This window comes from Hyperoodon ampullatus, assembly GCF_949752795.1.
Source record: "Hyperoodon ampullatus genome assembly, chromosome: 4".
Lineage (NCBI taxonomy): Eukaryota > Metazoa > Chordata > Mammalia > Artiodactyla > Ziphiidae > Hyperoodon > Hyperoodon ampullatus.
In genome coordinates, this window is record NC_136917.1 from 98,921,331 (window position 1) to 98,935,987 (window position 14,657).

General features: G+C 37.0%; 2 protein-coding genes across 2 annotated transcripts in view; one reads left to right on the plus strand and one right to left on the minus strand.

Moving 5' to 3' along the window:
• Positions 1-14,657, plus strand: part of SKIC3 (SKI3 subunit of superkiller complex) — a 163,880-nt gene that overhangs the window by 58,875 nt on the left and 90,348 nt on the right. The window lies entirely within an intron of this gene.
• The window catches only part of ARSK (arylsulfatase family member K), a gene marked incomplete at both ends in the record, with an annotated part of 41,847 nt that overhangs the window by 24,505 nt on the left and 2,685 nt on the right, over positions 1-14,657 (minus strand). The window contains 2 exons of the mRNA XM_079703367.1: positions 4,887-5,046; positions 11,226-11,355. Of these exons, the coding sequence (XP_079559493.1) occupies positions 4,887-5,046; positions 11,226-11,355 (290 nt within the window). The remainder of the gene's footprint in view (positions 1-4,886; positions 5,047-11,225; positions 11,356-14,657) is intronic.

Below are 14,657 nucleotides of genomic sequence, written 5' to 3' on the forward strand. Positions count from 1 at the left end.
TGCAATACTATCACAAAATAGGATTGACATTTTCTCTAGTGCAAAAGGTTACTTTTAAGAGTCTGTAAGAGGTGTAAGGGGAAGGATTTGGACTTACAAAGGCATACTTTCAGAGCTTGAAAAGACTGGACTCTAATAGGAGCTTTCGTATACAAAAAAGAAAGTACTGGGTATAACAATGAGAATTCTGAGGAAAAAACATTTTAGTCAAATGAGGCTATAAATGATCTCAGACTAAAACATACATTACAGGAATTTCAGTTTGAAGATTTTTTTTGCAAGTAAAGAGTTTATCAAATCTGAAATACTATTAATGTAAAATGTACTTTTTAAAAAAATATACACTATTAAGAAAAAACATTGCCAAGAAGACTATAACAGAATTTTGTGATCATCAATTTTAAGAGGCATTACAATTTCAGAGATGTTAAATTGTGAAAAAAAATGTGCACCTTAGAACAGATAAAATATAGTACTTTACAGCCTTTTCTCCCACCCCTTGAAAAAAAAATCTGGATGTGTTTGCTTCCTCCTTTAAACAGAACTCACTATATTTTTCCCTATACTGTAATTTTTCTAGACTTTTTTTTAAACCTCCTCTTTTAAACCATAAGTCACTTTAGCTAGGTCACATCTGGCTAATGCTAATGTTAAATTAAAAAGTGAAATCTCCACATTATTAGATATCTTTAGGCTCTTCTCAAAGTATATTTGAATAAACTTCCACGAATGGCTAGCACTGGCAAGAGGAGGAGAGATACACTTCATTATGGGCAGCTAAACATAGAACCTTAAACTTTAGTAATTGAATGGAAAAAAATCCAAGAATTGTAATGAGATTGTAGACTCAGAGCTGTCACTGGTGTTTCAAGAAATTGATGTAGGAGTTATGGTAGACAGCATTCTGAAGATAGCCCCAGCGGCTGCTTCAGCCAAGAATTTGGTAATCATCAAAAACAAGGGTTCTGGAATAATAAAATAAAACAAAAACAACAGCAGGCTTTTTCACTGTCAGAAGTCATTCTGAGAATGTACTCAGAATAATGCAAGCTGTTTTAGATACTGAATTTCATTAAAAATAATAAGGTATGTATGTGTGGGGCTCTAAAAAGGCTTCTAAAATGACCAATGGAATGGATGTCTTTCTCCATTATAAGGAAAAGAATAAAATAAACTCCTCCTTAGTATGGAGAAAACTGATCCAAAGGCACGCATGGTCTTAGATTATAAAATAATAGTAGATACGGATGAGATAAACACAGACTTATTCATTAGGCTGAAGAATTGAAAGGGACTCCACGGTTGCTGTTCTAGTTCTGTTGCTCCCTCTTGGTCACTTTGGTTCTAGTTAGGAAGCCTGCGCTTCTGGTCTGGAGGCCAAGGGGACAAGAAGAGTGGTAAGAGCAGCCCATGGGGGCTTCCCTGGTGGCGCAGTGGTTGAGAGTCCGCCTGCTGATGCAGGGGACACGGGTTCGTGCCCTGGTCCGGGAAGATCCCACATGCCGTGGAGCGGCTAGGCCAGTGACCCATGGCCGCTGAGCCTGCGCGTCCGGAGCCTGTGCTCCGCAACGGGAGAGGCCACAACAGTGAGAGGCCCGAAAAGAGCAGCCCATGATTTGCTGCCCTTTGCTGCTTGCCAAGAAGCTCAAGCCTGTTTGCCACAGCAATTCTCTAATTTTGGAAGTAGGCTTTTATTTTTCATTTCTTTCAGAGGATTAAATATTGCCTGTTGTGATGGGGCTTCAGAAGAACATTAAGCTACATGAATTGAGAACATTTATGACTATAATAGTAGTAAGATGAAATAACAGGGGATTTGATTTTAGGTTTTAAACTTTTAGCTAGGAAAGATAAGACAGCAGCTTGCTTAAATTTGCTCCTGATGTCATTAGAATATAAGTTCCATGAGGCTAGAGATTTTTGTGTTTTGATCACTACTGTATCCCCATCATCTAAAAATAGTGTCTGGTACACTGTATGTGGCTCAATAAGTATTTTATGAATGGGTGTTCCATACATATGATTTACCTTTGTAACTTTAGTAAGGATCATCTTAATATTTTAAGGAATGTTACTTAATGTTTATCTTCTTTAATGTCCTGACCTTAGAAATCTAGTTTTTAAAATGTCTATAAAAAATCAATTACCTCCTAATTCTACACACTTCCAAATTAACATTTTCTTTGATTTTGTTGATTCTAAAAAAATTGACATGCTAGTGTTAAGTGGATCTGATCCCTTAGAATATGGGAGAATAAACTTAAGATTCAAAATGTCGGCAATGACTTTCAGTGTGACAGTCCTAAGGCCATGCTGATGAGTATAAAGTTTTTAGCTTGAGATCATGGTGTCTCAACCTCTGCATTATTGACATTTTCAGCTTGATATTTCTTTGTTTGGGGAAGGGGGTGCTATCCTGTGCATTGTGGATTGTTTAGCAGCAACCCTGGCCTCTACCGTCTAGATGGCAGCAGTATTCCCCCTGTGGTGTCAACCAAAAATGTCTCCAGACACTGTCAAAAGTCTTGTGGGGGTCAAAATTGCCCTTGATAGAGAACCACTGTTTGAGATATTGGAGATAGGATGACAAAAGTTTTACCCCGTAGGGAAAATGATCAAAACACCATATGGACTAAGTACACGTTTCCTTTCAAATGCTAAGAAGATACAGCAAATTTGAACCTAATCAGACCTACTGGAGCACAATACCTATAATGTGAGGGGGTAGATGAATATCAGGACTTTATAAACCACATAACTGTACTCCACGGAAGTCACAGAACTTCAGAAAGGAAGAATCTTTAGAGTCATCTAGAGTAAGCTCATTTGATGAAACTAGGATCCTGAATAGATAAATGACTTGCCCTGGTCTTACAGTTGTTAGTAAGTGGCATTTGTTTTTAAAATAAATTTATTTTTATTTATTTATTATTTTTGGCGGTGTTGGGTCTTCGTTGCTGTGTGCGGGCTTTCTCTAGTTGCAGCGAGTGGGGGCTACTCTTCATTGTGGTGCGCAGGCTTATTAAGTTGGCTTCTTTTGTTGTGGAGCACAGGCTCTAGAGCGCCCGGGCTTCAGTAGATGCGGCACGTGGGCTCAGTAGTTGTGGCTCGTGGGCTCTAGAGCGCAGGCTCAGTAGTTGTGGCTCATGGGCTTAGTTGCTCCGCAGCATGTGGGATCTTCCCAGATCAGGGCTTGAACCCATGTCCCCTGCACTGGCAGGCAGATTCTTAACCACTGTGCCACCAGGGAAGCCGGTAAGTGGCATCTTAATGAGTAGTACCACCAGCACTTGTTTAACAGTTGTCAGGAAGAAACAAGCATGTAGCCCCTACAGTTCCCAGTCTGGTGTAGTATAGTATATATGGGAAGGGACACACAGCTGGACTAGTGTCCTTAAACTGGTAAAAGAAGAAAGCATCACTTGATGTTGAAAAAAAATACAGATGGAGAATTGTAGTAGTAAACTAAAGGGACTTGTAATTCTGGCTAAAAATATAAACAGGTTCAAAAATGGCTAATTTCAGTGGTAAAGGTAGCTCAAAGTTATAAAAACGTGTTTTGAGAGTCACTCTATCAAAAACATTGAATGCATCTATTTGATATTGAGAGACCTTTTTTTTTCTGAGACCCATCTTTAAACTTGCACAGAAAAATCTGAAAGATAACTTGCTGTAATTCATATAACCTTTGCAGACATGCTATTAACAGCAGCCTTGACTTATCTGTCAGTCAGATGACTATGTGGGTACATATAGCACTAATACAAATAGTCTTGATAGCTTATTTAAGCTTCCTAAGCTCAGGTGAGACAGTAAGTAAAGTGAAAATATGATACAGCAATTATTATACTGAAAACCATCTTTGATTTCCCAAATATCAACGTTTAAGTGGCTCTTTTCCTTTTAACCCAGGTGAGATAGAATATCAATGTTTATCAAATAATAAGTTATAACTTTTTATTCCATTCATTCATTCATTAAACAAATATTTAATTGTGTACCTACAATGTACAGGCACTACGTTGGAAGTGGGAATAAAGTAGTGAGAAAGAGAAACAGGGTCTGTGCCCTCCAAGAATTATTATCCCACTGAGGAATAAAACTCAGATCATATTTTAACCATCTCACACAGAGAGTGATAGTGATATGGAATACAAGGCATTCAACCTTAGATTCTTTTAATTATTGGACTGACTGAGAAAACAAAGAAAGAAAACAATTTCAAATAGGATAATATGAATAGTTGTATCTTACTTTGGATTAACCTTACTTTCCAAAAAAGTAGAAGGATTTTAAAGAGAAACTGGTGAAACTTTGTGAAATTAGCACATATTATTTCATTTAATGCTCACAACAAAGAAATTAAACTTCAGTTAGCTTAGATAATATTCCCAAGATTATACTACAAGTTAGTAGTAAACAGAGAAACTAGGATTCAAAAGTAGGCAATCTGATTCTAGATCTCTACTCTTATCCCCTACACTTAGTTGCCTAATTTTTGAGGACTGAGTAAAATGAAAGAAAAAAAAGTTACAATAGAATAAAGTTTGGGAGAACTGAAAAAAGCAAGTAGCAAGAAGATTATGGTCTTTAGAACAAATTATAAAGTGAATAATAAAGTAGCCATTGTATAACTAAATCAAAATAAATCATGGACTAAACAATTTTATAGACCTTTAATGTTTAAGAAAAACAAAATTACTAGCATATAATTTCAATATTTTAAGAAGATTAAAGAAAGCTAAAGATTTAGCCAAATTAACACAATCTAGGGATTAAGAGATTTACATTCACCTTTGTGGAGAAATAAAAGAAGTCAAAAAGGATACATGTGTGTATTATAGCAGTGGGCTGCCTGTTAGAATCATTTTTATTTTATTTTTTACCTGATGGAGTGATGTCCTGAAGTATAGTCCAGTTTTCCAAATTTTTGTGTTCGGTAGCCATGCTTCTCCATGACATCCATCCATGTTGTATAATTTGGATCTAAGCCCTTAAAGTTATTCCAAGATTCTGTTAAGTGAGTGAAGAGGCCACTCCACATTGCTGGGGGGAAAAAATGGGATCAGTGTAAATAAAGCTTAACAATTCGTTTTAATGATTAAGACAATGATACCGAGAGAAAAGAGACTGACTACTAGTTTAGAGCTTGTACTCTGCAACAAGATATATCTTCATTAAGTGTTTTACCTAACATTTTTGATTGTTACCTCGTTTTATCAAGGGGAAAACTGAAATGAATTACTATTTCCATTTTACAGGTGAGTCTCTAAGGCTTGCAGCAGCGGTCCCCAACCTTTTTGGCACCAGGGACCAGTTTCGTGGAAGACAATTTTTCCGCAGACTGGGGAGGGGGGATGGTTTCGGGATGATTCAAGTGCATTACATTTTTGTGCACTTTATTTCTATTATTATTACATTGGAATATATAATGAAATAATTATACAACTCACCATAATGCAGAATCAGTGGGAACCCTGAGCTTGTTTTCACTTGCCATTCACTGATAGGGTTTTGATATGTCTTCAAGCAATTGATTTATTATGGTCTCTGTTTAGTCAAACCTCTCTGCTAATGATAATCTGCATTTGCAGCCACTCCCCAGCACTAGCATCACTACCTGAGCTCCACCTCAGATCATCAGGCATTAGATTCTCATAAGGATTGCACAACCTAGACCCCTCACATGCGCAGTTCACAGTAGGGTTCACACTCCTATGAGAATCTAATGCCGCCGCTGATCTGACAGGAGGCGCAGCTCAGGTGGTAATGCGAGCAATGGGGAGTGGCTGTAAATACAGATGAAGCTTCGCTTGCTCATCCGCCACTCACCTGCTGTGCAGCCCAATTCCTAATAGACCAGAGACCGGTACCGGTCTGTGGCCCGGGGGTTGGGGACCCCTGGCTTACAGGTTAAGTTGTTTAAGGTAAATAAATGGAATTAAATATAAAGCTTGTCTGACTTGAGTCATAAAAATAATCACTAAGTATTTGTTGGTTAATTTTCCAAGTTGGTCAAATGAAGTACAGATCTCATTTCCTAAAAATCCTCAAGGATTTTCCCTATTTCTTATCTATATACTGGCTTGCCACAAAAAAACTTATGTGTACTATGTCTTCTCTCTCATTTTCTACAGCTATCATTGTTTAGTCAATAAATCTTTTTTTTTTCAAATATTAACAGACCTAAAGGGAGAAATAGATAGCAATACAATAATACTAGGGGACTTCAACAGCAGATAGATCTTCCAGACAGAAAACCAATAAGGAAACACTGGACTTAACCTACATGTTAGAACAGATGGAATTAAGATTTTCAGTACATTCCATCCAAAAGCAAAAGAAAGTACATTCTTCTCAAGTGCACACGGAACATTCTCCAGGAAGATCATATGTTAGGACACAAAACAAGTCTTCGTAAATTTAAAAAGACTGAAATCATATCAAGCATCTTTTCTGACCACAATGATATGAAACTAGAATCAGTTATAAGAAGAAAACTGGAAAATTGACAAATATATGGAGTTTAAACAACATACTCCTGAACAACCAATGGGCCAAAGAAGAAATCAAAAGAAAAGTCAAAAAATGTCTTGAGACAAATGAAAATAGAAATACAACATAGCTAAACAAATGGCACACAGAAAAAGCAGTTCTAAGAGGGAAGTTCACAACTTTAAGTGCCTACATTATAAAAAAGAAATAGCTCAAATAAACAACCTAACTTTATATCTCAAGGATCTAGGAAAAGAAGAACAAACTAAGCCCAAAGTTAGTAGAAGAAAGGAAATAACAAAGATCAGAGTGGAAATAAATAGAGACTAAAAAGACAGTAGAAAAGATCAATAAAACTAAGAGTTGTTGGGGCTTCCCTTGTGGTAAAGAATCCGCCTTACAATGCAGGGGATGCGGTTTTGATCCCTGGTCAGGGGACTAAGACCCCACATGCTGCAGGGCAACTAAGCCCGTGTGCCACAACTACTGAGCTCGTGCACCTCAATGAGAGAGCCTGCATGCCACAAACTATAGAGCCCATGCACCCTGGACCCTGCACGCCACAACCAGAGACAGAAAATCCTGCACACCACAACTAGAGAGAAGCCCGCGTGCCATGACAAAGAGCTCGTGCCACAACGAAAGATCCCACACGCCTCCAATGAAGACACCACGTGCCACAACTAAGACGCAGCCAAACAAACAAACAAAAAAACAAAATTTGTTTTTTTCTTAAATAAAATGGACAAATCCTTAGCTAGACTTTCCAAGAAAGAAACAAGAGGACTCAAATAAAATTAGGAATTAAGGAGGAGACATTACAACTGATACCACAGAAAGACAAAGGATCATAAGAGACTAACTACCATGAACAATTATACTAACAAATTGGAAGAATTGGATATGGTCCTAGAAATGTAAAACCTAACAAGATTGAATCATGAAGAAATAGAAAAGCTGAACAGACCAATTATAAGTAAGGAGATTGAATCGGTAATCAAAAACCTCCCAATGAAGAAATGTCCAGGACCAGATGGCTTCACTGGTGCATTCTATCAAACATTTAAATCAGAATTAAAACTAATCCTTCTGGGGCTTCCCTGGTGGCGCAGTGGTTAAGAACCTGCCTGCCAATGCAGGCAACGCGGATTCAATCCCTGGTCCGGGAAGATCCCACGTGCCACAGAGCAACTAAGCCTGTGCACCACAACTACTGAGCCTGCGCTCTAGAGCCCACGAGCCACAACTACTGAAGCCTGCGTGCCTAGGGCCCATGTTCCTCAACAAGAGAAGCCACCACAATGAGAAGCCTGCGCACCTCAATGAAGAGTAGCCCCCGCTGGACGCAACTAGAGAAAGCCCACGTGCAGCAACGAAGACCCAACACAGCCAAAAATAAATAAATTAAATAAATTAATTAAAAAAAAAGAATAAGCCAATGAGGTACATTTAAAAAACAAAAACAAAAAAACAATCCATCTCAAACTCTTCCAGAAAAGAGAAGATGAGGAAACATTTCCAAACTCATGAGGCCAGCAATACCATGATAGCAAAACAAGACAAGGACACTACAAGAAAAGGAAATTACAGGCCAAGATCTCTGATGAACATAGATGCAAAAATTCTCAACAAAATATTAGCAAACCTAATTTAACAATACTTTGAAAGAATTGTACATCATGATCAATTGGGATTTACTCCAGGAAGGCAAAGATGGTTCAACATCTGCAAATCAATCAATGTGATATACCACATTAGCAAAATGAGGGATAAAAAAAATATGATCATCTCAATAGATGCAGAAAAAGCCTTTGACAAATTTCAGCATTCATTCATGTGGGATGAATTGAGAGATTAGGATTGACATATATACACTACCATGTGTAAAATAGATAGCTAGTGGGAACCTGCTGTATAGCACAGGGAGCTCAGCTCAGTGCTCTGTGATGAGGTAGATGGGTGGGATGGGGGAGGAGTGGGAGGGAGGTCCAAGAGGGAGGGGATATATGTATACATATAGCTGATTCACTTCCTTGTACAGCAGAAACTAACACAACATTGTAAAGCAACTATACTCCAATTAAAAAAAACCTCTTGACAAACTGGGTATAGAAGGAACATATAGAAGCCCACAGCTAACATCATATTCAATGGTAAAAAGCTAAAAGTTTTTCCTCTAAGATCAGGAATGAGACAAGGGTGCCCACTCTCAACACTCTTATTCAACACAGTTCTAGAAATCCTAGCCTGAGCAGTTAAGCAAGAAAAAGAAATAAAAAGCATCCAAATCAGAAAAGAATAAGTAAAATTGTCCCTATTTGCAGAAACATGATATTATATATAGAAAACCATAAAGACTTTACCAAAAAACTGTTAGAACTAATCAATACATTCAGTAAAGTTGCAGGATATAAAATCAATATGCAAAAATCAGTTGCATTTTATATACTAATGATGAACTATCAGAAAAAAATTACCCAAAAAATCCATTTACAATTGTATAAAAAAGAATAAAATACTAATGAATAAATTTAACCAAGGAGATGAAAGATCTGTACACTAAAAACTTTAAGACACTGATGACAGAAACTGAAGAAGATACAAGTAAATGAAAAAATAGAAAGCAAAGATGAGGAACTAGTCAGTAGCAAATGTGTGATTACTTATGTGTAATAACCTAGATTGCTGATTGAGACTAAATGAAATTTTTAGTGATGAGATGTTGCATCTTAGTGTATTTGCTGTGTCTTGTCTGATTCATCACCTTGTCTACCTGTGTGCCTTTATAATTCAGTATAAGCATCCCTTCAGTACTTTAGCCTCCTCTGCTTTGTGCAGATAGAGTGCGGAGTCTTTCTTTATGTTATCTCATTCCACTTGCTCAATAAAGAATAAAAAATTAACAGAACTTCATACCTGCTTTCATTAATTGTTATAATTATTTCCTAAAATGTCTGTTTCAGATTCTGAAAACCTGGTGATCAGGCAGATAGCAGGTCCTTACTGATTGCGGGTTGACTATGGCATTTATCACATGTTCAGCAGTTATGTTGCTGTTGGGGACACAAGTGTTAATAAGGCCCCAGTGTTGGAGCTTAGCTTTGGTAGTTACCTCATTGTTTTTTTTTTGGGAGGTAGCATTATGGCTGTCTATTGGGGACAGATTGCCAGAAGTGTTATGTGGATGCACATAAGCCTAATCTGACTGGTTCAACTCATGGAAATGTTCTTATTTTCTCTAGAATATGGTGTATACCTTAAACTAATACAGTGTTATATGTCGATTACATCTCAGTAAAACTGGAAAGAAATCCCTTTCCTTTTCCCTTTTCTGTGTACACACATGGCAGGGTTGAATCCTTTTCTCATCTAACAAAATGCTTTCTTTTTGAGGAGTGGAATGGGGCATTACCTGGCTTTGAATTCCAATGATGCTAGTTACTGAGTGACCTTTGATAAGTTATTTAACCTTTCAGTACTTTAGTTTACATCTGCAAAATGGGGATAATAACAATATCTACTTTGTGAAAATGTGGGGAATTATATAAATTAAGACATGTAAGGCAGTTATATTGCCAGGCACATAGTAAGAATGCAATAAATGTTAGTTTTTATTACTATTATTCCTTCTCTTTGTTCAAACTCTCCAAAATATACTTCTTCCAGGAAAAGCATCACCTAACATTTTTGAAACCTTTAGAGTTCATTGAGCACTTTTTAAAATCCATTATCTCATTTGATGCTGGGGACAACACTGTGAGGGACACAGCACATACAGCGTTCTGTAGATAAACTGAGGGACTTGCTTGACATGGTCCATTGAGGATTGGAATCCAGACATCACCTCACCCTGGTCCATTGCTCATTCCACTTGCTCAATAAAGAATAAAAAAATTAACAAACGTGTTTTTAATATACCTGGTCCTTCATCATTGAAATATTTATAATAGAGTTTAGGTTTCCTTTAATCCTTGGTGATTATATAGTTGATGGTGCTGAAAATGTAGGTGAAAGAACTTGTGACTCAAATCACAGAGAATATGATGTCAGGAACTTATGGACAAAAGAAAATTGTTGGGTGCTATTTATGAGTTCCAAAACAAACAATCGTAAATTAGAGGAGAAAGAAAACTCTATCAGACAATAGAATTTATAAAAATGTCAATTTTCCCCAATTTTTCAGTTAGTCATGGCTTAATATCACTGTTATTTTGCCATTAAAACTATGCCTATTTGTTAAATTACTATAATAAAAGTGAACAATTAGATTTGGGATAGAAGTGAATTGAAACTGAAGAGAAAAAATATGTAATCTGAAATAACACAGAAAAATCCAGATATATCTGAAAAGTTCTAACTACTTTGTGATATACTTTGAAGTCTCCTCCCAACTCCCTATCTCTTACTAAAAAATTTCCTTGGAAACAGAACTCTTCAAGGGAATATGAGCATTTCCTAATTTGCCTGGATAGTCAAAAGATTTTTTGTCACCAATCCTAAGGGAAATGAAACAATAATACTTGAACTGAATACCAATTTAGGTGATAAAATTCCTATTCTTAAAAAACCCCAATACCCAATACATACCTTATAACACACATCACATATATTAAATGTTTTTATTAGATGCCAAATATGACTTACTATCCTATTTTGGGGTATAATTTTTTAAATTGTGAAAACATTTTCAGTATGGGACCACTTCCAGTAATATTAAAGCATGCGCATACCTGCGCGCGATGGGCAGCAGATCGGAGAGTTTGTGTAGGCATTCAGAAAGGAAGTGCCGTGTGCTTTCATGAAGTTGATAAAAGGAAGTTTCACTACCTGACTTCCTGGATAAAATGTTAGCCTTCCATCCTGGAATAAAGAAATTTAATTACCATTGATTACATCACAAAAGAAAATAATTTCCTTTAATTTTAACCATAAAATTCACAAGTAGCAAAAGACTTCAATATGTTCCTAAGAATCTTCAAAAGATAAAAACAGGTAGAGAAACTGTTATCATTCTCTGGTTCATAATATTGAGAATTCAATGTAGTGTGACATCTGGAGCCATTTGAATATAGTAAATAAATTAAAGGAACTTCCTGGAAAGTTAGTTTCTGGGGGATGATGGTCTGAGTGAACCAATGTTTATTGAGCATTTAGTATGTGCCAGGCACTGTGAAAGATCTGGAGATACAATGGTGAATAAAAACAGAGTCCCTGGCCTCATGAAGCTTACAGTCTAGTAGGGGAGGCAAAAATCATACTCTTAAATAAACTAAGAATAATTACAAGTTACTGTGATATGTGCTTTGAGAAAAACCTAAGATACAGACTAACAAGGGAGACCTACTTTGATACAGGGAAGGCTTCTCTGGGAAGTGAGACCTAAAGAATGAGAAGGATCAGCCATTCAAATAACTTAAGGGACATGTAAAGTTAGAGATACCTGCAGGACTTAAGTGGAGATAACAACTAAGCAGCTAGAGAAATGAGCCTGAAGATTGGAAGAGATGTTTGGGTTGGAGATACGCATTTTGGAATCGAATTGGGAATTGAAGAACTCTTCTTGGTAAAGAGCAAAAAGAGAAAAAAGGATGTAACTCCAGTCCTGGAGTTATATCTATTGTATGTTTTCAATGTAATTGTAAATAAACAGTTTAAAAGTGAACCAATCCAAAATACGGGATATACATAAATCTTTGAGATGTCTGAGATTTCCAAATGGATATATAAATTAGGCTGTAAGGTACAGACAGGAATCTGGAGCTCAGAGAATTCTATCCTGGTGAAATAAGTCTTTAACATATTCATGGTATTGAAAAGTGTGAGACTGAATGAAACCTTTAAGGGAGATAGTGAAAAGAGAGGAAAGAAAGGAACCCTGAGGAGTCCCGAATAAGAGGAGAAGGCAGCATGGGAAACTGAGAAAGAACGGCCAGTGAGGGAGGAAGATAGCAGTAGACTGAGACTCATGAAAGCTGAGAAAAGACAGTGTGTCAAGAAAGGGTAATAGCTGTGTTGAGAGGGTGTGTAAAAGAAGGCCAGAAAATGCACACTGGAATTAGTAGGATGGAGATAGTTGGTGATGCTGACAAGAGCACTTCCAATGGAGTTGTAGGGATGGACATCTAAAGCAGACAGGGAAAAGAGAATGGGAGGTGACATGGTGAAAAAACCTCTTCTAAGTAGTTGTTTTGCAAAGCGAAACAGAAAAATGGGATGGATGTTAGAATTAGCTGGAGGATAAATGTGGGATTAAGGTCAGGTGTTTTTAAAGATGGAGACTATTAGAGCATGCTTGTATGTTGAAATAAATACCACTTCTAGCAGGAGTAATCACTGAATGCTAAGCAAACAACTCCTGACTTCCTGACTGATGAGCTAGGGAGCCCAAGACAAAAGTGCATAAGAATTTTATTAAATTCATAAATTCAAACTCTCAGAAACTTATCCTCATAAATCCCAAATGCCTAGATGTATTATTCCTACCATCTTTTGGATATGGGGGATAATAACCATTTGTGGCCACTGGTTGTAATCTAGACAACCCAGCCACCCAGGTTCATCTAGCTGGAGGATGCAGCACGTTGTCATGTGGCAGAAGCACTGCAATGATTCAAATAGTGAGGCTTGGACTCCAAGTCCTGCAGGCTAGGTTCAAATGGGTGTAACGACCACTGCAAATGGCTACAGCAGCGTATCTATAACTCATGTTAGCAATTTCTTGACTCATTTCTATGACTGGTACAAGGACTTCATCTGCATTGAAAGCAGGCTAGAAAGCAGGGATCTTTAAAGTGCAGAGCAGCAGGGATAGCAGATGGCAGAGGGGATAACTGCCTCACTTGGGGAAGTTTCTAACGTGGAATGTGTGAAAGGTGGTCCACGTAAAGATTACTGCCTAAGATATATAAGGCACTCCACAAATATTTAGTGAATTAAGTGAAACGAGTCTTTAATTCAGAGCTGTTCAATTTACAAAAGGCAAATTTAATATGTTCAAACTTCAACAGTGTATTTTTGCAAAGCTTAATAAACCTGGATTAAGTACATCAGTGGAAAGATTTGTATTTGATTAGGTTCTTAGAAAATATTTAAATTATGCTACACATATTCTCAACATCAAAAGCATACCAATACTCTAAACAAAGATCAAAATTACTATATTATTAGAGAAAATATTAAACATTTCTAGAAGTTTTGGTTTTTTAACTTCATGTAGTTTTTACACACTAGCAAATACTTTAAAAAATAGAATAAAACTGGTACCAACTGCTCATGGTATCAATGGGAGGTGGTCTACATAATAATTAATTCTGAACTGAAATGGATCTTAACATGGTTAGCTGATAAAAACACAAAGAAAGTTAAGTTTTCCATAGTGTGTTACTGTGGTTCACAATGGATAGTCAGTCATAGGTCAAACTATAGTTCTGTCACATTTAGTTGGGAGAGAAAATCTTACAGAATGGCTTTCAGAATAACTTCCATAATTTAATAATGACCCATTTCAGTTTTCTCAAGGTCATTCCTACAGTTCAAAACAAATACAGTACTCTTAACAGTGGGCATTTAAAAAAGAAAAAGAGGCCCACTAATTGGCTTTCTGCATAAAAGTGACAAAAATGATACCAATTGCCTTAATTTCTGAATTTTGCTATTATTCTGGACTCTCATGGGTCCAGGCATTTTCCCCCTTGGGATGGATGAGCTTTTTGTGTAGATATGATTTTGTGATCTGGATTGCTCCTTCTACAACCATGACTTGGTTCTCAGTTCCTCATCATTCTGGGCCAGGGAAAACCAGTGAAGTTTAGATTTCAAGACATCATTCTAATGAAAGAATGTAACAGTAACTTTAACTGTCTAGACGTATTATCAAGCAAGACTGTTAAGAGCATTCTTTTCAGATCTGTTCACCAGACTGAATGAGATCCTCACTAGACTCTGGTATACAGTCCTGTGCCCACCTCCCACTCCTGAAACCTCACCCAAACTAAAAACAATGCAGGTGCAGGGGTGGAAGGAGGGAGGCAGAGAGGATGCTTGTGCCCTTTAAGACCCAGGCAGAGGTGCTTATTTTCTCTTTTTAAAAAAAGGGTTTAAGATGTAATTCACACATCATAAACCCCATTTAATTTGTACAATTCAATGGTTTTTAGTATATT